We start from the raw sequence: 22,059 nt of genomic DNA, 5'->3' as shown, positions 1-22,059 counted from the left end.
TCGTCCTCATAAAAATCCATATCGGTGGGTCGGTCCCTACTTGAAATCATAATACTTTCACGTGTTTCCGCGTTATTACGCAAATTCATCATATCTTGAAATGTCAAAAAGTCACGTTATAACGTCAAAAAGCTACTGCGTTACTCGTCTGTCTATTTTTTACGTTGCCTCAGGCGTTGATCTCCGAGGGTCTGGGAAAGTACGCCAGGGACCCCAAGTTCGTGTCGGCCGCCAAGCACGAGATCGCGGACGCCTGCGAGATGACCGTCGACGAGATGGAGAGCGCCGCCGGTCATCTGCTGAACGGCAGCCTGGCCGACGGGGCCGACGCCGCCGGCTCGGACCCCGCCGTGCGCGGCGTGCGGGACTACGGCGACGAGGAGACGTACGCGGCCGTGAAACGAGAGGAGGACCTCGCGGACGAGATGATGTGCATGGCGTCGCTATAGCGACGGCCCACAGCGGGTTTTGTTGTTATTTATCGATTGCGACGGACTTTGTGCCGCTCGTCCGCACCGAGAGGATCCTTGTACTCGGTAATACGGTCGACGACATCCGAATGAAGTGCCTTGTTTTTTTCTCTTTCTACAGGGACGTGAACAGACCGAGACCTTTGTCTGAAAAACAAATATTGAAACTCGAACACTGATTTGATGTTGTATTCGATTGCTTTATTTCTCCATGAATGGTGACGGTTGTTCAAGGCCGGCGAGATCTTCTTGCTCTGCAAAGCCTTTCCGAATCCTATGAATTCATTTTTGAAAACAGCGTGGCGGCGATGAAACGGAGTGTGGATGTTGGATTCAACATCACAGATGTGTGCTGTTTAGCTTACGGGTCAGCTTTCAACTGGATTCAGAAGGGTTTGGGTTTTTGTTTTTGCACAATAACTAATCTATTTTTTATCTGTAAGACAGTGGAATCTGTGAGGTGATTTCCCCCCCCCCAAATGAAAATAATGGTCATGCAAGTTTACTGATTTCCAATGACTTTCAAACTCGTCCTTGACCTTAATTACATGAAAAGTAGTAAATGTAATGGCTGCTTGCGCGTGAGAAGTGAAGCTCCTCCACTGAACACAAAACACAGCTGAGTTTTTTTTTTAATAGTACTGAGCAGCCAACGAGTTCCTGTTTTATTGAAACATTTCTCCTGCTTTACCATCGCTGGTGCCATCTGTGGTGGCGTCACAAAAAAGAACTTGATCCTTTAGTTTGGCAGTTTGACCTGGACAGTTTGGTGAAATGTTGCTTTGTTTCCGAATGATACGCTTGTTTCACTTTCGAGGTTCCACTGTATTTTCTGTGCTTCGTTTCAGGGTGCAGGAGTCGGAGCAGAGCTACTGGATTACACGTCATGATTGCATTTTGGATAGGATTTCATGTCAGTTACCCAAAAAATAACATATCAATATATCGTACATTGCACTCCGGGAATGCAAGTATAAAACTATAATCGAATCTTAATCAAGAAACGATCATGCTTTCCTATTTTGTTTGTAAAAGCGTCCATTTGCGGTTAACAATAATGATTTCTAATTGTAATTTAGCATTCAAAATATCGATTATGGAAATGCAATTGTTGACGCGGACCTGTGGGAAAACGAGCTCGAGAAGACGAATAACTGCTGCAAAATGTTTTGGCCGAGCGAGTTTAATATCAGTGTAATATGTTTAAACTGCATGGAATTTGGCCATCTTTTGAATGGGCTCCGGTCTCAGGGTTACAAAATGGATTTGTCATGCAAAGGTCGCAACGGTCTCGTCGAATAGCTGCGTTTACCTCCTTCCGAATCGCATTTACAGTACAGCGCGGATTGTGATTCGATACGACGTGAAGTCGACCGTGCTTTACCCCACAGGCCGGCGTCGCGCCAATACAAAACGTCTTGATCGATATTGGCCTTTTATTTCAGCATCCTTCAAAGTTCAAACGACAATGCCAAAAAGAAGACGATATCTTCCACCACTTTATATTCATGGAATTGCGTTATTAATGACAGTTGTGCAGTTGAGGGCTTCTGGAAATGCGAAACCAAAAATAGAGATTTTGACCAACTCAGGATTTCTCTCATTTGGAATGATATGTCGATGGAGACCTGACTGCAGCGTTCTCAATTTAGGTAAAAATAAAGAACACAACTAAAGCTATTGTACTACTCTACACGCAAACCGATGGATGAACCTGTTCGGAAGGGAAGACAATCTGCCACTTCAAATCATTCTTTCAGGTGTTAAGGCAGCACAGAGCAGAATGTTTCAAATCGGCAAAGAAAAAACAAACAACTCACAATAAATAGAATAAAAATACATCGTCAAAAACTGTTACATACAATGTTTTTTGTTTTGGAATGATAAAGTGATAAGTAGGCCAGATAAAAAAAAAAACCAGAGCAGCAGATTGATTGCACAGATTGACAGATTGCACCATAAAAATCAAAAATCAAAATCCGATTGGGAACGCGATGCGTCATAAAATGGTGTGCAATCACAGCAACCGGTAACGACAGGAAACAAAAAGAATGAATGCGGTTATTATATATTGTATGTGGAGGGGAATATACATTTGTGTGTGTGTGTGTGCGGTCTTTGTTTTTTTATTGATTGAAATATGTTTTGTAACGTTACACTCCTTTATGAATGTTTACTAAATATTGTAAGCGAAGGTTTGCTTTCTACCTAACTGTTGTACAAAATAAAAACGTAAGCTTTCTATCACACGTTCATATTAGATTTTCTACAAATGGCAAACAAAATGTCTCTTTTGCACACTGCAATTCTCTTCTCATAAAATCAAAGTCAGGATTGGCTCGTCGTGCTCTAGTGTGGGGTCACGATAATTAGAAACCGTAAATAAAACAGCGACACGGAAAAAAGCTGTAAGGCTTTTAATTGTTGTCCCTTTTACAATGAACACATTTGAGATGATTTCAACATTAAAAAGCTCATTTCGTGTCGCGGCATTAACGCCGGGCTCAGGTTCTTGGTCGTGTAGTGCAAAGCTTACTTAGACAGTTCAGACTCATTACGTGTTAATTATCACAGTCCGTTCAATGTGCAACTGCTCCAATTTGCTTAATAACAATAGCGAATCATTGTTTTGTGCTCCAGGACTCCCCCCTTCATTTAAGAAGCACAATTTCATTTGTTTTTTTTCCCCTTTCAAGACACTGTGGTAAACAAACCTGGGTGGCTTTTCTCCGGGCACTCCGGTTTCCTCCCACATCCCCAAAAACATGCGTGGTAGGTGGATTGAAGACTCTAAATTGCCCGTAGGTGCGAAAGTGAGCGCGAATGGTTGTTTGTTTGTATGTGCCCTGCGATTGGCTGGCGAGCGGTTCCGGGTGGAGCCCGCCTCTCGCCCGACCGGCGACGCCCGCGACCCGCGTGAGGAGAAGCGGCTCGGAAAATGGATGGATGAATGCGGTAAACGAATGTACATTGCTTAAATGACAAGCTCGTGAATTCATCGTCAAAACACAAAAAGTTCAACCTCACAAGTAGGTTGTCGCGGCAATGACGGAGCAATTGTTGTTATTATTTTTTTTCTTCATTATTATATGCTAGCCGTCCTTGTAATATTAAGCTGCTATCGTAGGGGGTAATTACACCAATTTCCGCATTATTACGACTACTGACGCCACCGCAATGCAATACGTGCGGCCTTCTACCGACGGAACAATATTCCCAATCATCTTCAAAGGTAGCAATTTCCACTTGCTTAAAGATCAATAAACCTCCATCTTACGTATGAAATCGAAAACAGGACATTTGCTTGGGTTTGTAAGACTTGTTCTGCATTTGCAGCAGGAGGGCAGTCCCATATCAAATAGTATTGCAAAATTAGCCCCTCGTTTAGTCATGAGGCACGTGGCTTGTTTTATGCGGAAACCCAATTCTGCGTAACAAGGAGCGGCCATGCCGACACTCCCCGAAACAAAAAGAAAAATGCAAAAACATTTTGCCATGCCAGTAAACCGAGCGCTGCTGCTTCTCGTGTGTGGACAGGAAACGATTAACGTTATGCAATCAAAGCTGGAAGTTTCCAGTGTCGCAGTTGAAACAGATGTGAGTGGAAACAGCACCCGCACGAAGGCTTCTGGCGTCTTAAGGGTCTGCGATATCAGTTTTTGCAGCAGTTCTCTGCTCTGTGTCAATTTGGGGCCGACGTCCTGCGATGGTGCAAGTTAGCGCAAAGTCACGTACTGAGGAAGGAAGACGACTGCTCGCTCGTGATCTTTTCAGATAAAACCAAGCGCATTGCTGTGACCTCAATTTAGGAATCGGAGATTCAAAGAAAGAACAGATGGATTCGAATGGAGATCGTCGGGCGATGAACCGATCAAGCGTTCATTAGCAAACGTAGTGTTTTGCATCGGCCGGCGCAATTTAAGGAACGTCAAACACACCTGAGATCGGAGAAATGTCTATCCATCCATCAATTTGCATTTGTGTTCCTTTGGGTCAAGGGTGAATCAGCGCCTATCGCAGCTGACTGGTTGTAAATTGGAGGGCGCACACAGACAAACACACCAATGCGAAACTGAAAAACAAAACGTTCAATAAACCCAACATGGATGTTTTGGAATGCGGGAGGAAGCAAGCGTATACTGATGAAACCCACCCCAGCAAGAGAAGAACATGCATACACGGAACGTGGAAACCAGCACACATTTTGTTCTCTTTTTACCCCTCCAGAAAATCGATGCTCACTAGATGTAGCACAGATGTATACGGAGTCAACCTGGATTTAAATGAGCAGCAGTCCAGCCGGACAAAGTTATAATCATTTCTCTTCATGCCCAGTTATATATATATATATATATATATATATATATATAGTCATTAGCGCATCGCTAACACTATTCCTTAGTTGTTGTTGTTTTTTTTTTATCAATCCGTGATTTTCCGCGCATGTTTTTCTATGTTTGAGTGCTTTAGCTTAAGCAAAACCACGTTGTTGCGTACACCTGAAGTTTGTCCCTTCAGTAATGCCGTCGCTCGCCTCCCTCCTCCCGAGTGTAATCGCTTGCGACATGCTTTCGTTTGTCACATGCTGAAGAGCGATACAGTAAATGCAGATGTGTAATTGCTTCCTGTGCCCCCATTAATAGTTCGATAACACACTGAGCGGCTCCATGTGTGTTGTTTGATGAGTTAGAATTGACCGTAACATCGGTGCTAATCTTATTCGCATGTCCAAAGAGGCCCCTCTGCTGCCTACTCATGAATATTACCGTCGATTGACTGCACGACACATCGCGTGGGACGCCACGATGTGACTATTGCGCACACGTACATTGCGATGACGAAGCTCAAACGTACTTGTCGGCACTGGGGTTCAGTTCCCGCTCAGCATCGACGGAACTGTGAGCGTGAAGGGTTTCCTAACTGAGGCCTGTGATGAACTCGCGATTGGGATATGCGCATGCGTGTTCTGTGTTTCGTTACAACAGTGACATGACGGGAAAGTAAACAAAAGGCTCGTTCTGGCTTTATCTTTGGGTGTCAAGCGTCGGCGGCTGATACACCGGAACCTGCGGGTCAACCAGCGGCGGGCGACCTCTGACGAGGTCGGCGGCCTTCTCCGCTATCATGACGGTCGGAGCGTTGAGGTTGCCGCTAACGATGCTCGGCATGATGGACGCGTCGACCACGCGGAGGCCCTCGACGCCGAGCACGCGCGTCTGGGAGTCCACGACCGCCATCGGGTCGGAGGTCGCGCCCATCTTGCACGTGCACGACGGATGATACGCGCTGTCAGCCTTGCGGCGCACGAAGGCGTCGATGTCGGCGTCGGACCGGATCTGAGGACCGGGCTGGACTTCGGCGCCCCGGAACGGGTCGAAGGCCTTCTGGGCAAAAATCTCCCGGGAGAGTTTGACACATTCTCTGAACTCCGAAACGTCGACGTCTGAGCGGAGACGACGGCGAAGATGGGAGTGAGACACGGAAGCGGCGTCGGTCGCCCGGTGTGCCCACGTGATGGCAACATAAGCGCAAACCTGTGGCGAGATAGTTGGGCTGCAGAATCGGGTGGTCCTGAGGGTCGGGGCTCTTCAACTTCATCCAGCCGACACTGGTGCTTCTCATTGGTCCCACGTGAACCTAGGGGTTACATCACGTCACCGGGAATGTACACGTCGTCACGGTGCTACATTAAATGATCTGTGAAAAAACACGCAAAACAAATCTCCCCTCTTGCATCTTTAATCCGATTTCGAAGAAACCGCCACGCCTGAGGAAAAACAGCCAAAGACGGAAGGGGACTGACAACCTTTCCAAAAAATATGTATTCGATTGTACAATCCCATGAGAGGAAACTTAAAACCGATTACATTTAGTGTTATAGTACTACTCCATTCCGAATAAGTCATTCTCCCGACGTAGCGGCCGTGGCGAAAGTCCGCGGGTTTACAGTGCGCGTTTACTTTAGTGAGCGGCGCGGTTTCGGTCAGAGACGCGAGGGGCCGTGGGGGCGAAGTAGGGTTGCTACATTCAAACCTTGCTGGCAGTTTGGAAACTGCAAACGCAGCCTTTTTTTTTTTTTTTTTTTTTTTTTTTTTTTTTACTTTCAACCAAAATGTTGATATTTTATTTAGCCAGTCATTTTCGAGTCTTCAATGAACCTCCCGCGTATGTTTGCGGGACGTGGGAGGAAGACGGCGTAGACGGAGAAAAGCCGTTTGAACCTCGGAAAATGCGTCTGAAATATTGATGGCAAACGTTCCAATTCAATATCCGGTGTCCGAAAGGTCAAATGAAATTGAATGGGTTCTTCTTTGGCTCGTGCCGCCGGAAACCGTTTAAATAGTGGAAACAAACTCATCCCAAAAGTGAGTACGCCCCCAACATTTGTAAATATTTACTCGTATCATTTTTCAATGCCACTTTTGCTGCAATGCAAAGGTGTCGGCCCGCAGCTCGTATGAGTATATATTTATACTCCTATTGATATATATTTCTCGTATATTTACGGCCCTCTCAACATCAATCAGCGCGCGGCCATTCATGTCTAAAACGCCACCAACAAAAGTGAGTCCAAATGGAAATGTCAAAATACTGCGGCAATATGCATTTTGTTGTTGCCGTCGCTGCTGTAATATGTTTTATCGAGTTGGTAGCCGTCCAGTGGTGAGCTGAAACGGGACTTTCCTTATTTCCTGGGCAACGCGCGATGATGATAAGATCTGATCGGGCCGCTTCTCTGGAAGTTTCTGCTGCAGCCGCCGTTGTTTTCCGTAAACATTTTTTTCCCCCCATCTGAACGACACGCCGGTTTGATTACGCTCTTTCGGCGAGGGCGTGCGTAATCCGACCGATCGTCCGCCCACGCTTCCTTTACAAGAACCGAATTGTCCTTCGCCCTCAAACTAAAATGTATGCGGGTCACACTAACCTGATAAGCTTCTATCTTGGAAGCGACCCGCCCGTGGTCGATGACCTGCGAGGGCAGGAAGTGAAACTGGATGTCCGGATGCGGCACGTGCGGCCGACTGCGGACGAAGCCTCCGCTCTCCAGGTGTGCCGTCGCGCCGTCGCCTCGGTGACGAATAACGACGAGAGAGGGAGAACAATGAAAGGTGTCAGCGGCAGATTTTCAACTCTCTCTCTCCCTCCTCCTGCAGGCAATGTAGTAGGATAAAAGTAGCAGATGGAAAATGGATTGGCAAACGATAACGCCACCGATAACGGCGAGGAAAATATTCGCCCCGAAATGCGAGAAAGGTTTTGCACGTGAAGTGAGAGCAGGCGCAACATCTGTCGCTTCTTTTGCTTGAAAGGAATCAAACTCAAATGCGAAAAGTGCTTTTAGTTGGGTAGGATTTCCCTCTAAATTGACACAAGACTGCGTTGCCTGCCTCGACTCGACGGTTCCATTTGACACTTTGGCGATTTACTCAAAGGCGGCCATTCAGCAAATCGCCATCTCCTCATTTGACCGGTGTACGAATCACGCAATTACGATCATTGCGCATGCGAGAGCGTTACCGGTGAAGACCGAGAGCCACTCCAGGCCTATTCGGACCATGCGGAAAGGTTTCTGGGCTTTGTACAGCGTGATGGGCTGAGTGCACTTCTGCTGGACGTACAACTCCAAATGATCCTGCAGGTTGCCGCCCACACCTGAGAACGCATTAGGGTGAAGATCTCCTCTCGACCGAGCTCGTCGGCCTTCGGAGCGTCGTCGGACGCACCCGGTAGGTGCTGGACCACGGGGATGCCGTGTCGCCTGAGCTCGTCGGCGTTCCCCACGCCGGACAGCATCAGGAGTTGCGGCGAGTTGATGGCGCCGCCGCTCAGGATCACCTCTTTATCTGCAAACGCCTGGAGAGCCACAACAGCTGAATTGCGAGCAATGATTGAGGACATCCGGGAAATAGTCACAGTTTCACTTTCTGGTTCCGGCCTTGTTCGAAAATGAATTGAGTTCACAATTCGAGACACAACACCCCAAAATGACAAATGCGGGGGGAAACATTTGAACGTCAGCCACCAGCACGGCAGACAAACAAATCGCGATCTCCAAAACTATTGTGTTCGGGTTTCATTCCGTTTCCACTGATTATCGTTGAAATGCTTCCACAGCTTTAATGGAGTCCGCCTGCGATTCATTCCGGTGATTGGACGTGGATTTTACAGAACATCTCACAGGAATTGTCTGTCGACCTCTATACACACACACACACACACGTATATTATTTAGAGAGAGAGAGAGATTTTTCTTTTTTTAGTTTCTTCCATTTTGGAATCAGGCTGAAGCAGAGTTCTGCGCAAAAAGTGAAGCGTAGTGAAAACTTTCCTGATGCACTGTAGCGAGTAAATGGAACTTGGTCTCCCTCTGACCCGTTTGGTCTCTCCGTTCTGCACGTATTCCACGCCCGCCGCTCGGCGGCCGTCAAACAGGATCTTGGTGGTCAGGCAGCGCACCTCGGTCTTCAGGTTGGGTCGATCCAGGACCGGTCTCAGGTAGGCGCTGGCTGTGCTCCACCGCTTCCCTTCAAATGATCGAGCCAAGAAAATGTAAATATGAGTTGATGATAAAGCATAATGTTCCCCCCAAAATTGTTGCGGCGACGGACAACGCCATTTCAATTCCTTTTCCCTGGCTCCTCTACCTTTAAAAATGGTCATGTCCATCCAGCCCAGGCCTTCTTGTTGGTATCCGTTCATGTCGTCAGTGAACGGGTATCCCGCCTGCTGGCCGGCCTCAATAAAGGCCCGGTGGAGAGGATGGTCGGTCTTCCCCCGGGACACGCGCAGCGGGCCGCTGCCTCCGCGGTACCTGCGGGGAACGCGCCCGAACGGCTCAAGGACCTGACTCGAGTCCCCTTCGGGCTGCAATTACATTCGACCGAGCAAGCGAAGGAAGAATTACGGACTGGAACTGCTTGTGTATTTTTCCAATTTTGTAGGAGAGCAACTTTCAACTTCCGTAAGCGATCGGAAATGAATGATTGAACGACTGCCGCATATGACGTTTATTTGAAACGCAAACGTTCGAGTGTATTTTGCGCACTACTGTAAGTACATCGCACATTTTGCAAATCCAACCTATTCTGCGGTTTCGCTCAGTGTTTCGGTCATCAATTGTACGGGGGAAGTTCACCCCCTCGCCGTGTATACAAAGCGAGATAAGGAAACGGTTAATAGTTGCCGTTTATTTGGAAAAGCCAGCAAATGTTTTCGTGGAGAACCTGTCGGCGCCCAGTTCGTGGCACTGCGCCTTCCTGAAGTAAGGCAGGCAGCCGTCGTAATCCCAGCCCTCCGCTCCTTCCCTCTGCCACCGGTTGTAGTCTTCGGCGTGCCCGCGCACGTACACCATGGCGTTGAGCGAAGACGAGCCGCCCCAGACGCGCCCCCTCGGCCAGTACATGACCCGCTTGTCCATGTGGGCCTGAGGCAAAGTGTGGTAGTGCCAGTTGTACCTGCGGGGCGAAAAGAATGCTCCCGTCGTTTCGTAAAATAGGGATCGAGAGGTCTCAAAAGCCCTTTTTGCACTTGCATTACAATGGACTATGCTAAAATGTCACTCCAACAATTGGGGAATTATTATTTTTTGGAATAGCTTCGACACAAATTGTGAAAACACGGAGCACCGAGCAAATCTTTGGCGAGCCGTCGGTTTCTGAAAATGTCTGCGACCGAAACGTTCTGATGATATATGATATTAGCGAGATGTAGACTATTTCCCAAGCGCGTGATGCATCCCGGCAGCGAGGCTGCCATTTTCAAGTGAGTCGGCCAAAGACCGATTTCCATTTTCTTGTTTCGGAGTCATAGGTTGTCAAGGGTGCCCAAAACAACCGAGCCGTATCGTACGTGAGCACTTTTTGACACCCTTGCGTGAGGGGATACCAAAACTAACGACACAGACCTTTGTCCAATCGGTTCGCATGTTACACTCGGTCACGTTGCGATAGCGACACCCGATTGACATGTTTAGCCGACGCGATCGCCACCCGGCCTCCTCCATCGCCTCTGCCGGAAACGCAAGGCGGTTCAAAAGTCACGTGGCGAACGGACCCGGATTGTACGCGGTGACCGACGGCCGTACTTGTTGTCGCAAAGGTTGTAGGTCAGCGCAGCCGGCATGTGGATCTTCCACGACAAGCGTACGCTGCCGAGCGACAAGTCTTTCGGCCCGGCTTCCAGCAACAAGACCGATTCCCGGGCGTCCTCCGTGAGGCGGTTGGCGAGAACGCAGCCCGCCGAGCCCGCCCCGACGACGACGTAACTGTACGATTTGGGACGGGCTGAAGAAGTTGACGCCGGAGTCCCGTGAGAGTCTGCGGCGCTGACGCCTCCGTAACGGCGGGAGCGAGCGCTCGGGCAAAACCGACGATCGGGCAACGGGACGAAGACGCTCCCGCCGGGCGCCGAACGCCTCGCGCTCGCGACTCGTCCGGCTCCGGCTGCGCATGCGCGTGCGCAGGACAGCGTCCGAGACAACATCCTGCTTCTTGGTGGGTTCGTTTCACGTGGCGGTCTGCTGTGAGGGAAAACAAATCAGAGACGTGATTCGCAAAGTGCGGCGATAACCGGGCTCCCTCTAGTGGTACGCGATAGAATCGCTCAATTAAATGTTGGCACTTTGCATCATGTTACCGTCGCTTCAACTTTTTTAAAATCCAGCGCACCCCATTTGTTAAGTGCAGTACAGTTATGCAATGGATCTTTACAGCACTTGTTTTTATACACTTAGGTCACATTTTTTGTTTAGCTTGAATTACAATAGATATTCATCGAATCATGAAGGAAGTTTTTTGTTTTTTGTAAATATTCCTATATTCATGGTTGAACATCGCATTATTTACCACTCGGGCCTACTTGGCCACTGTATTTTCAATTGTGGTCATTTGGAGAGGAGTGTAACGTTTTTGGCGCTTGTGGTTTGCGCAAAAGGCCCCGTTGCCCCTTTTGAAACTTAGTTGCGGTTCAATCTCGTCCGGTTGGGTTGTCATTTGTTTGAAGGGAAAATGTTGTTCCATTTTGTGCGTGACCTTCTTCCTCCGTCACTCATTGATTTGATAGGTCATAAATGTTTAACTCAGCCTACTTCTCTTGTTTGAATCCAAACAGGACTTTATAAAGTGCTTTGCTGTTCCGATCCTTAAAGCGACAGCTACAACAACCCGTCTGAAGCTTTCTACTGATGAGTGAACGATATTCTTCAGCGCATATAAAGGGTGACCTATGTGGGTCGTATCATATCAAATGTCATGGGAACCGGTTGACAATATCAAATTCAATTCAGCCTCCAGCCTCAGATGTCAAGCGAGTCTATTTATGAACACAAATGTTCATTTAAGAAAAGGAAAAGGAAAAACACAGTTCACTTTTGCAGTCGTGTTTTTCTTTTCTTTTCTTTTCTTTTTTCGAACTTTCCACAGAATCCCATTTCGCAACGTTTTGCTTATCAGTGTCTGGCTTCTTATAGGCTGACCCGCATTGCACTTGAATAACAACACACTTGAAAATAAATAAAACATCATTTGCATTTGAAACTAGGACATGACGCTTTCAATGTTCAGTGATAGCGCGCAAGTTTTGGACAGCCAAAAGCTCCTCATGCGGCAGAAATCCAAAACCTCCAGTGGATCACAACCAAACAACAACAAGAACAAACGCCTCGACCATACAAGGTTGGCCACAGACGGCAATCATAAATTGCGAGCAGTTGCAGAAATCAAATAAAAAAGCCAGTTTACCGTTCCAAAGGCGAGCGGAGCACACGCGAGCTGCTCGAGTGGGCGGAGCCTAAAAGCAGATCAGCAGCGAATGCCTTTTTGATCTTTCTTTTCTTTTTTTTTCTTCTCCAATCTCCCTCGAGCAAACACGGAGAGGACGTCTCACTTGTGTCTGTCTACACGCGACAGTCATGGGGAAGCTCCAACTTTTTGTCTGCATTTATCTTTCGGCTCTGGTGACGTCACAAGCCATTGTAAGTTACCTTGCTTTGTGGATGGACTGACTCCATCGGTGTCGTGTCAGAAATGAGAAGTCTTATTGTGTCGTGTCCTTACAGAACGTAAAGTGCCAGGAAAATTATGGTATGTATGTTTGATTTTGTGTGTGTGTGTGTGTGTAGAGGGCGGAGGTGGCCAAAGTACTCACACAGCACAGTAGAAGTATAAATACTTAATACTAAAAAAAAAAACACGGCAGAAATAAAATGACTGTTCCAACTCCTGTACTTAAGTAAAAGTAAAAAAAAAAAAAAAGTACACTTTGAAAATAAAGGTCAAAAGTAAAACAAGGTTTTACTGTCAATAGAAAAAAACTGCACGGAGTAGTTTCCGTCTTATATGAAATTCTTAAAAAAGGCCTTTGAATGAGGAATATCTTGCTTCTCCAAATCCGTTAGCGTTGCTGTTAGTGCTCCCTGTTTTTCCCCTAGAAAAGATCCCCAAATTTGAATTGTATTGTCACTGAATAGAGTTGATGCACCCAGCCTCACCTCTCTGAGGTGACACCCCCCCCCCCCCCCCCCCCCCCCCACCCACTCCAGCTCGGAGAGGTGCCGAGGACGAAGTGGAGGCTCTGAGTTGCAATGTGATGCACGTATGTTCCATCACTTAGCTACTGAAATAGAAGCATATCAACAGTCGTCTGTTTGCACGGTCAGTTGTTGCTAGGCATTGTTCATGGATCTCAATCATAGCTGGCCAGTAGGTCAATTATTAAAAAATGGTGATACGATAGCGGTCGCACCCACCGGCCTGTTTGAATTACAAGGCTCTGACCACAGTGGTTGTAGGCAACTGCAAATGGAAAAAGACCAAAGTTGCAGTGGCTGCCTCAATTGTGGGTGTTTTTTTGTTGTTTTTGTTTTTGAAATCACTGCTCTGTATGGAATGCAAAATACGGATTGGAAATATCAGATTCCCTCTCCTTGCTCTATACAGTAGAACTGCATCGCTTTAAGGTAAATGGAATAGAACCCTCATGAATGGAATATCTAACACGTGCAGTGCGTGTTGCTTTGGTTGCAGTCATAAAAGTTCATTGATAAAAACCCAATACTTTTGCCCAGTTTTGCTCTTACGAACACCAAGAAAAACTGTAACCCGTTGCTGCTTTTTCCACCTGCCGGCTTTGTTCTCTCATCGTGAAGTCGGAAGGATCATTGTCACCTTCTTGCCTCGTCGTTTGTCGACTGTTGCAATTCTCCGTTCACTTGTCTTGAAAGAAACTCCAATTCCAGTCGATGCCGCTGCTTTGCTTTTGCTTTTGTCACCCCCATCGAGTTATTTTTGCACTGGCTCGCTGATTGTTTGAGGACTCGGTACAACATTTGAACAGACAAAGCTCAAGCCCCGCCATTGACTTGGCGGTTGGCGGGTTGGGTTTTTGTCACTCTATTGTCCCGTTAGGTCACTAATAGCGGCCGTTGACCGAATGTGCCTCTCTGCAAATGGAAACTGAAGTTCGATTGAGCCTTGCAGTTTGTTGCCCTCGAAGTGCGGCATGCGTTCCTAATGAGCTGCGTAGACCTTTTTGAAAAGCACTTCGAAACAAATGTGATCAAGATGGTAAGACGGCTTTGGCTTTGATTTGTGCCTTTCTTTCTTGAATATTCTTTAACGATGTCAGTCCACTCGATAGAATAAAGCGCTTTATCGATCAAATGTGCTGAATGGACTCACTTCTTGTATATGCCGTAATAATGATAGAGGTCACACGGATCCTTTTCGCATCACATGTTGATCATATCGCAAGCCAAAACATATGATGCGTTCTCCTATCCAATCCCCTTTATGTATATAGCACAATTTAAGCAAACACAAGGTGCTGCACAATGCAATGAAAACACAGCACAAATACAACATAAGGATAAAAACAATCAAATGAGAGAGAATGAAGAAGGTAAAAGCAACGGGAAATAAAATGCACTGCCCACATTCTATAAACATTCTCCCTTTACTGTAAATCATTTGCAAATATTTGTTTTCAATTTCATAACGGTCTAGTTCTGACAAAGTATGGCAGACTATTATTCCGTAGGATATGGTGTACGTTATGACTCAAGCATTCAAGGAATGTATTTGTCGTAGCAACAGACATTCACACATGTACAGTAATATTACGGAATGCGTCAAACCAACAGAAATGGTCTCTTTCTCTAGATTTCCCCCCGACAAGTGATCGCAGTCCTTCGCTGCTGGCAGACTTGAAGCTCGATCTTGTCAAAGTGTCGGGAAAAGACATGATGAACGTAAGCTGGGCGATCGACATTGACGGTGAGGCTCGTTCGCTTGCGTTTGGATTTCCAATTCAAATGATATTCGGTGTCACTCGTCGCTCGTTCTGAAGACGAGGGACTCGTGAGCGCATTTTCCAACGGAAGCTAAACAAACTTCAATCCGCAATAACTCACAATTCATCTAGGCTGTTTCAATTGTCTTTTTATTTTCTTTCTCTTTGGTCGAAATGTTTATGAGCTCTTTTTTCTTTCTTTTCCAACATGCTTTTCATCAGGTAAAGCCCATTCAGTTACCTTGTGTCTGAAACGCACTGTATAAATAAGTTTGCTTTGCTTCAAACTACGGGAAGTTGAGTAGACTCTCGTCCCGTGTTGGTATTCTAATCTTTTGCATCTCTGTCATTTTTGATCTCTTCGTAGCAAGCATTAAATATCTGATTGGCACACGCATTATTGGGAAAGCAGTCCACCTCTGTGAATACGTTCCACCTTTGGCTGAGTCTAACCTCACGGGGATACGTCAGGTATGACAGCAGGAATCCGAAATGGCGGAATGTGAACGCTGCGATAAAATGCGTTGAGCGCTTTATACATCACAACAATCGGATGGTACGTTATTGCTTTTGAATTCCAGATCATTTGGCAGAGAAAAAGCACAACTTGTAAAAACATAACTACATGAAAACAAAACAAGACGTTTTCCAATTCAAATAAGAATACGAGTCAAAGAATATTTTTGAACGCTCAACCGGATGAGTACAAATGCTCGTCTCAGCATTCACAGACGCGCCAAGAGCGCTGCGCATTTGCGTGTGAAAGTGACAACATTTGGCTTTGTGTCTGTCCCATCTAGTTATGGTTTCATTACTTAGTGAAGGAAAGCTACGGCTCCTTGATCCTTGTGAGCAACCTTCCTTTGCCGCCGCTTGGGAGCGACTTGTCGTACAAGTTAGCGAAAATCGTCAAAAAATCCACTCGGCCCACACAGAGCAAGTACACTTTGATTGAAATGTGTGTGTACGTGCGCGTGTGTTTGTCCAGACATCGTGTGGCAAGAGACCATTTGTGTTATCACAATCATTTATTTGAAAGACATGAAATCACACAAGAGCGAGAAATATTTGCTTTGGTAACAGACAGCTGACTGCAGGTGCAACATCGCAGCTTTTTATGAGACAACAAGCCTAACTTTAGCCATATACCGGACACAAATGTCTCCTACAAAAGTGGAAATAAACTGATGGATTTTCGTCTTCTTGTCCAGCTATACGTTAGCTCGGAGATTAATTAGCCTCTGGTTCACGAAAAATGACATTTAGGCGGGACTCGACCGTTTGCATTGTGATGTCGGGGGGTCGCGTCCATTGTGACCTCACCTGTGAAAAGAGAAAATACATGACTTCATCCACATTTGAACACCCCTTTACAAAATGTGGTAGAAATGAATTGTGTATTTTTGGCGCGCTCCCAAAACAAATGGGAAAAAAATGTTCGGGCCTACTAAATCAGAATCAGAATCAGAATCATCTTTATTTGCCAAAGTCAAAGCGGTGCAATAAACAGTTCCAGTTTAATGGCTTGAGTGCTGGCAGGACCTTTCATTCGTGCAGCTGTGCCAACATATTCAATCAATAAACTTGCCTGGTCAAATTAATTTCAAACATTTTCAAAGGCTGTTGCAGGCAGCGTAATGCCATTCGCATTCATTTCAATGGGGAAATAGGGTTTGAGATAGGAGTGTTTCGAGTTACGACCACGGTACGAATTCGACTTGGAGTCTCAAATGGTGAATTGCTCTCATAAAAATGATGCATTGTACTATCGTGAAAGGCATCAGTTATGTCTAAAGTGTGCAAGACGTCCCAGATGAAATGGAAAAGTGCTTTCAGTCTCAAATCAACATGCTTTGTTCATTGAAATCTCTTTCATCATACTTTTTTCTCCTCATGAAATAATCGGTTGATACAGTTATTGTCAAGAGTCAAATAAAAAAATGGGTGAAATTCATTATAAATCATGAATTTTACGATGTAAAATTTTGAGGGGTATAATACACATAACATAAATACATATATCACGTAGGAAGGTAGAATTGAAACTTCATTTTCCATTCACATTGTAATAACGTCCATTTCAAAGTTGAAATGTGGTCCTTGAGCACGAGCGTTTGCCCGCCTTTTTCGTAAACGCAGCACACGTTGTTTGCGGCATTCGTGATCGGTTATGCCGTCTTTCTTCGCAGGTCTCGCACCGAAGCCGAAGCCGAAGCCGAAGCCGAAGCCGACTCGCTTTCCAACAGGTCAGGGAGGTATGTCGTGATAACAATACTGACGACGGCCATTAACGAATGCGAAATACGTTTCGTTCCAGCTAAGATCACTGATATCACGACAGCGAATCCCATTACAGGTATGACACGAAATAGCTGAATATAAAAGAGCCGATGGAGACGTTCAGTAACCTCTTATTCTTTTTTGAAATGCATATTATGTCTGAATGACTCAAATGAATTTGTGTCGCATTTGTGTACTGGCGCAGATCCTAAAGACGCCTTCAACCGCATATTGGTGAAGGTTTATTTGGGACTGGCTGCTGCGATGATCTTAACTTCCGGATACATTATCTGTAAGTCGAACACCTCAAACATATAAAGAATAGGAACGTTTTCGGATATTCACACAACCACCCCCAAGATGACACATTTTTCCTCAAAACATTCACAGACAATATTATACAAAATGTGTCCTCAATTGCATGCAGCAATACAGGGTAACTATTTTAATGTAACAATCGTAAGAAATGAGTTATTTTGCCTTGGAAGCACCGTTTTCCCAGATCATTTAGTGATTCTTTTCTTTTGGGTTTTCTTCGGGCTCCCACGTTCCCAAAACGCGCATGTTAGCCTATGAAAGGATACAGAACTGCATAACCCACATCTTGAATGTTTACGTTTGATACAGATAAAAGGTGTGGGACGAACTCGTCCTCATCAGCGGGGCTTAAAAGCTTAGCGACCTCAGCCGAGGTTCCCGTCCGTGTCCTCTTGGTGTACCCCCCTGAGAACGGAGCCTTCCAGAAGGCCACGATGGCCTTGGCAGAATTCCTGCAGAGCCACGCGGGATGCAGCGTTGCCATCGACGTGTGGCAGCAGAACAGGATCGCGCACGTCGGTCCGATGCGCTGGCTGGCCGAACAAGTCGAAGCTGCGCGGCGCGTCCTCGTCGTCTGCCCGCCGGTAAGATGTCCAATTGATGTTTCGGGTGAATACAGTGCAGCGATGCATGACGTATCACGCTCCATCCGCGACGCATAGCGAAGGTCCGTCATCCATCCATCCATCTTCTAACGCTTATCCGAGGTCGGGTCGCGGGGGCAGTAGCTTTAGCAGGGACGCCCAGACTTCCCTTTCCCCAGCCACTTCATCCAGCTCTTCCACGTTCCCGGGCCAGCCGAAGGACGTAGTCTCTCCGGCGTGTCCCGGGTCGTCCCCGGGGTCTCCTCCCGGTGGGACGTGCCCGGAACACCTCACCGGGGAGGCGTCCGGGAGGCGTCCGAATCAGATGCCCCGGCCACCTCATCTGGCTCCTCTCGATGTGGAGGAGCGGCGGCTCTACTCTGAGATCCTCCCGGATGACCGAGGCTTCTCACACTATCTCTAAGGGAGAGCCCGGACACCCTGCGGAGGAAACTCATTTCGGCCGCTCGTATCCGAGATCTCGTTCTTTCGGTCACGACCCGCAGCTCGTGACCATAGGTGAGGGTAGGAACGTAGATCGACCGGTAAATCGAGAGCTTCGCCTTTCGGCTTAGCTCCTTCTTTACCACAACGGATCGATACAAAGTCCGCATCGCTGCAGACGCCGCACCGATCCGCCTGTCGATCTCCCGTTCCGTTCTTCCCTCACTCGTGAACAAGACCCCGAGATACTTGAACTCCTCCACTTGGGGCAGGATCTCATCCCCGACCCGGAGAGGGTACGCCACCCTTTTCCGACTGAGGACCACGGTCTCAGATTCGGAGGTGCTGATTCTCATCCCGGCCGCTTCACACTCTGCTGCGAACCGCTCCAATGAGAGTTGGAGGTCACGGCTTGATGAAGCCAACAGAACCACATCGTCTGCAAAAAGCAGAGATGCAATACTGAGGCCACCAAACCGGACCCCCTCTACGCCTCAGCTGCGCATTGAAATTCTGTCCATAAAAGTTATGAAGAGAATCGGTGACAAAGGGCAGCCTTGGCGGAGTCCAACCCTCACCGGAAACGAGTCCGACTTACTGCAGGATATGTGGACCAAACTCTGACTCCGGTCGTACAGGGACCGAACAGCCCGTATCAGGGGGTTCGGTACCCCATACTCCCGAAGCACCCCTCCCACAGGACCCCCCGAGGGACAGGGTCGAACGCCTTCTCCAAGTCCACAAAACACTTGTAGACTGGTTGGGCGAACTCCCATGCACCCTCGAGGACCCTGCCAAGGGTGTAGAGCTGGTCCACTGTTCCACGGCAAGGACGAAAACCACACTGCTCCTCTTGAATCTGGGATTCAACTTCCCGACAGACCCTCCTCTCCAGCACCCCTGAATAGACCTTACCAGGGAGGCTGAGGAGTGTGATCCCCCTGTAGTTGGAACACACCCTTGAGGAACTCCGGGCGAATCTCATCCACCCCCGGGGCCCTCCCACCGAGGAGCTTTTTAACTACCTCGGGGACCTCAAACCCAGAGGTAGGAGAGCCCGCCTCAGAGAACCCAGACTCTGCTCCCTCATGGGAAGGCGTGTCGGTGGAATTGAGGAGGTCTTCGAGGTATTCTCCCCACCGGCTCACAACGTCCCGAGTCGAGGTCAGCAGAGCCCCATCCCCACGATACACAGTGTTGATGGTGCACTGCTTTCCCTTCCTGAGACGTCGGATGGTGGACCTCGTGGTCCTCGAAGCAGTCCGGAAGTCTTTCTCCATGGCCCCACCAAACTCCTCCCATGCCCGAGTCTTTGCTTCAGCGACCACCAAAGCTGCATTCCGCTTGGCCAGCCGGTACCCATCAGCTGCCTCAGGAGTCTCACAGGCCAAAAAGGCCCGATAGGACTCCTTCTTCAGCTTGACAGCATCCCTCACCGTTGGTGTCCACCAACGGGTTCGGGGATTTCCGCCACGACAGGCACAGACCACCTTACGGCCACAGCTCCGGACGGCCGCCTCAGCAATGGAGGCGTGGAACATGGTCCACTCGGACTCGATGTCCCCCGCCTCCCCCGAAACATGAGCAAAGTTCTGTCGGAGGTGGGAGTTGAAACTCCTTCTGACAGGGGATTCCGCCAGACGTTCCCAGCAGACCCTCACAATACGTTTGGGCGTGCCACGTCGGACCGGCATCTTCCCCCATTATTGGAGCCAAACCTCCACCAGGTGGTGATCAGTTGACAGCTCCGCCCCTCTCTTCACCCGAGTGTCCGAGACATGCGGCCGCAAGTCCGATGACACGACCACAAAGTCGATCATCGAACTGCGACCTAGGGTGTCCTGGTGCCAAGTGCACGTGTGGACACCCTTATGCTTGAACATGTGTGCGTTATGGACAATCCGTGACGAGGACAGAAGTCCAATAACAGAACACCGCTCGGGTTCTGATCGGGGGGGCCGTTCCTCCCAATCACGCCCTTCCAGGTCTTACGGTCATTGCCCACGTGAGCATTGAAGTCCCCCAGCAGAATGACGGAGTCCCCAGCGGGAGCACTCTCCAGCACCCCCTCCAAGGACTCCAAAAAGGGTGGGTACTCTGAACTGGTGTTTGGAGCATAGGCACAAACAACAATCAGGACCCGTCCCCCCACCCGAAGGCGGAGGGAGGCTACCCTCTCGTCCGCCGGGGTGAACCTCAACGTACAGGCGCTGAGCCGGGGACCAATAAGTATACCTACACCTGCTCGGCGCCTCTCACCGTGGGCAACTCCAGAGTGGAAGAGAGTCCAACCCCTCTCGGGAGGACTGGTACCAGAGCCCAAGCTGTGCGTGGAGGCGAGTCCGACTATATATAGCCGGAACTTCTCGAACTCACACACCAGCTCGGGCTCCTTCCCTGCCAGAGAGGTAACATTCCACGTCCCTAGAGCCAGCTTCTGTAGCCGGGGATCGGATCGCCAAGGTCCCCGCCTTCGGCCACCGCCCAGCTCGCACTGCACCCGACCCCTATGGCCCCTCCCACAGGTGGTGAGCCCATGGGAAGGGGGACCCACGTTACCCTTTCGGGCTGTGCCCGGCCGGGCCCCATGGGTGCAGGCCCGGCCACCAGGAGCTCTCCTTCGAGCCCCAACTCCAGGCCTGGCTCCAGAGGGAGGCCCCGATGACCCGCGTCCGGGCAAGGGAAATCTGATTCCATAATTTGTCTTCTTCATCAGGGGTCTTTGAGCCGTGCTTTGTCTGGTCCCTCACCTAGGACCTGTTTGCCATGGGTGACCCTGCCAGGGGCATAAAGCCCCAGACAACTTAGCTCCTAGGATCATTGGGACACACAAACCCCTCCACCACGATAAGGTGACGGCTCAGGGAGGGGCAAAGCGAAGGTCATTATTGTTATTTATTTCTCCTTTGGGCAAAATGGAGGTGAGAAATGTATTACGCATTATGCATTTATTGAGAAAAGATGTCAACTGCAGTGGAGGCCACGACTTGAGGAAATATTTAATTCTCTCACTTGCAATAATGAAAAAAAACTGACATAATTTACTTCCATTACAGTCCTGTCACCCTCCTCCCATCACCGTCTCCGCCTCCACGGGGGGGACCAACATACCAGCTGCAGCTCACGACCTTTACCCTCTGATCCTCAACATGGTGGCGAGTCACGCTAAGAGTGCTCGCGAGCTTGCTAAGTTCTGGGTGTTGCAGCTCGGCGAGCAGCAAGATAAAAGGTGCAATAACCTGGCTCCAGAACTGAGGGCCTGCGAGCTGTTTTGTTTGATGAAAGATCTCAGCAAACTGTGCCACACACTTCACACTCACGAACAAAATGCTAAAACGAGGTCAACTCCTGTCTTCGGACCGGGAATAATCGACGATAGAACCAGCGTGTTGAAGTTAAGAGACTCTGTAGAGAAACTAAGTGGATGTTGTTTACTGATTTCCAGAGAAGCTGCAGCGGTCAATTCTGTCATCATCTCTGTTTGAAAATTTTCAATAAAATGTATGGACTAACATTAAGAATACACACACACACATATATATATGCATATATATTCTGAATGAGTGTTTTTATTTTGTAGGATTGCCTCCAATATGTGTCTATGATTACCAGTCGTAAACATAAAAAATTACATATTACATGCACCATGGAGCCCGGCCGGGCACAGCCCGAAA

General features: G+C 48.1%; 3 protein-coding genes across 18 annotated transcripts in view; 2 read left to right on the top strand and 1 right to left on the bottom strand.

Annotated features, from left to right (window-relative positions):
* Nucleotides 1-2,714, top strand: part of cacna1db (calcium channel, voltage-dependent, L type, alpha 1D subunit, b) — a 79,591-nt gene extending 76,877 nt beyond the window's left edge. For all 11 annotated transcript variants that reach the window (XM_061671008.1, XM_061670991.1, XM_061670974.1 and 8 more), the window contains one exon: nucleotides 174-2,714. In XM_061671008.1, the coding sequence (XP_061526992.1) occupies nucleotides 174-449 (276 nt within the window). In that variant the 3' untranslated portion in view covers nucleotides 450-2,714. The remainder of the gene's footprint in view (nucleotides 1-173) is intronic.
* chdh (choline dehydrogenase) lies at nucleotides 1,572-12,361 on the bottom strand. Its single transcript, XM_061671027.1, has 10 exons — nucleotides 12,212-12,361; nucleotides 10,558-10,992; nucleotides 9,698-9,928; nucleotides 9,119-9,285; nucleotides 8,847-8,998; nucleotides 8,198-8,327; nucleotides 7,992-8,126; nucleotides 7,399-7,541; nucleotides 6,005-6,107; nucleotides 1,572-5,913 (listed from the first exon to the last, which is right to left on the bottom strand). Exons 2-10 carry the CDS (start codon nucleotides 10,953-10,955, stop codon nucleotides 5,495-5,497), a joined length of 1,878 nt encoding a protein of 625 aa, XP_061527011.1. The 5' UTR covers nucleotides 10,956-10,992; nucleotides 12,212-12,361; the 3' UTR covers nucleotides 1,572-5,494.
* LOC133399487 (interleukin-17 receptor B) lies at nucleotides 11,943-21,938 on the top strand. 6 transcript variants are annotated; one of them, XM_061671055.1, is made up of 10 exons: nucleotides 11,945-12,444; nucleotides 12,529-12,553; nucleotides 14,630-14,743; nucleotides 15,127-15,230; nucleotides 15,560-15,695; nucleotides 16,949-17,005; nucleotides 17,077-17,115; nucleotides 17,245-17,331; nucleotides 17,667-17,941; nucleotides 21,442-21,938. In XM_061671055.1, the coding sequence occupies exons 1-10, from the start codon at nucleotides 12,382-12,384 to the stop codon at nucleotides 21,868-21,870; spliced, it is 1,329 nt and encodes a 442-aa protein (XP_061527039.1). In that variant the 5' UTR covers nucleotides 11,945-12,381; the 3' UTR covers nucleotides 21,871-21,938. The 6 variants fall into 6 exon arrangements, with proteins under 6 accessions (XP_061527031.1, XP_061527022.1, XP_061527039.1 ...); XM_061671047.1 differs by having other exon boundaries at nucleotides 11,943-12,444; nucleotides 15,560-15,699; nucleotides 16,949-17,115; XM_061671038.1 differs by having other exon boundaries at nucleotides 11,943-12,444; nucleotides 15,560-15,717; nucleotides 16,949-17,115.
* The last annotated feature ends 121 nt before the right edge of the window (nucleotides 21,939-22,059 follow it).

This window comes from Phycodurus eques, chromosome 1, assembly GCF_024500275.1.
Source record: "Phycodurus eques isolate BA_2022a chromosome 1, UOR_Pequ_1.1, whole genome shotgun sequence".
Taxonomy (NCBI): Eukaryota; Metazoa; Chordata; class Actinopteri; order Syngnathiformes; family Syngnathidae; genus Phycodurus; species Phycodurus eques.
The sequence above is the reverse complement of the archived record's forward strand: the minus strand, read 5'-3'. Positions and strand labels throughout refer to the sequence as shown.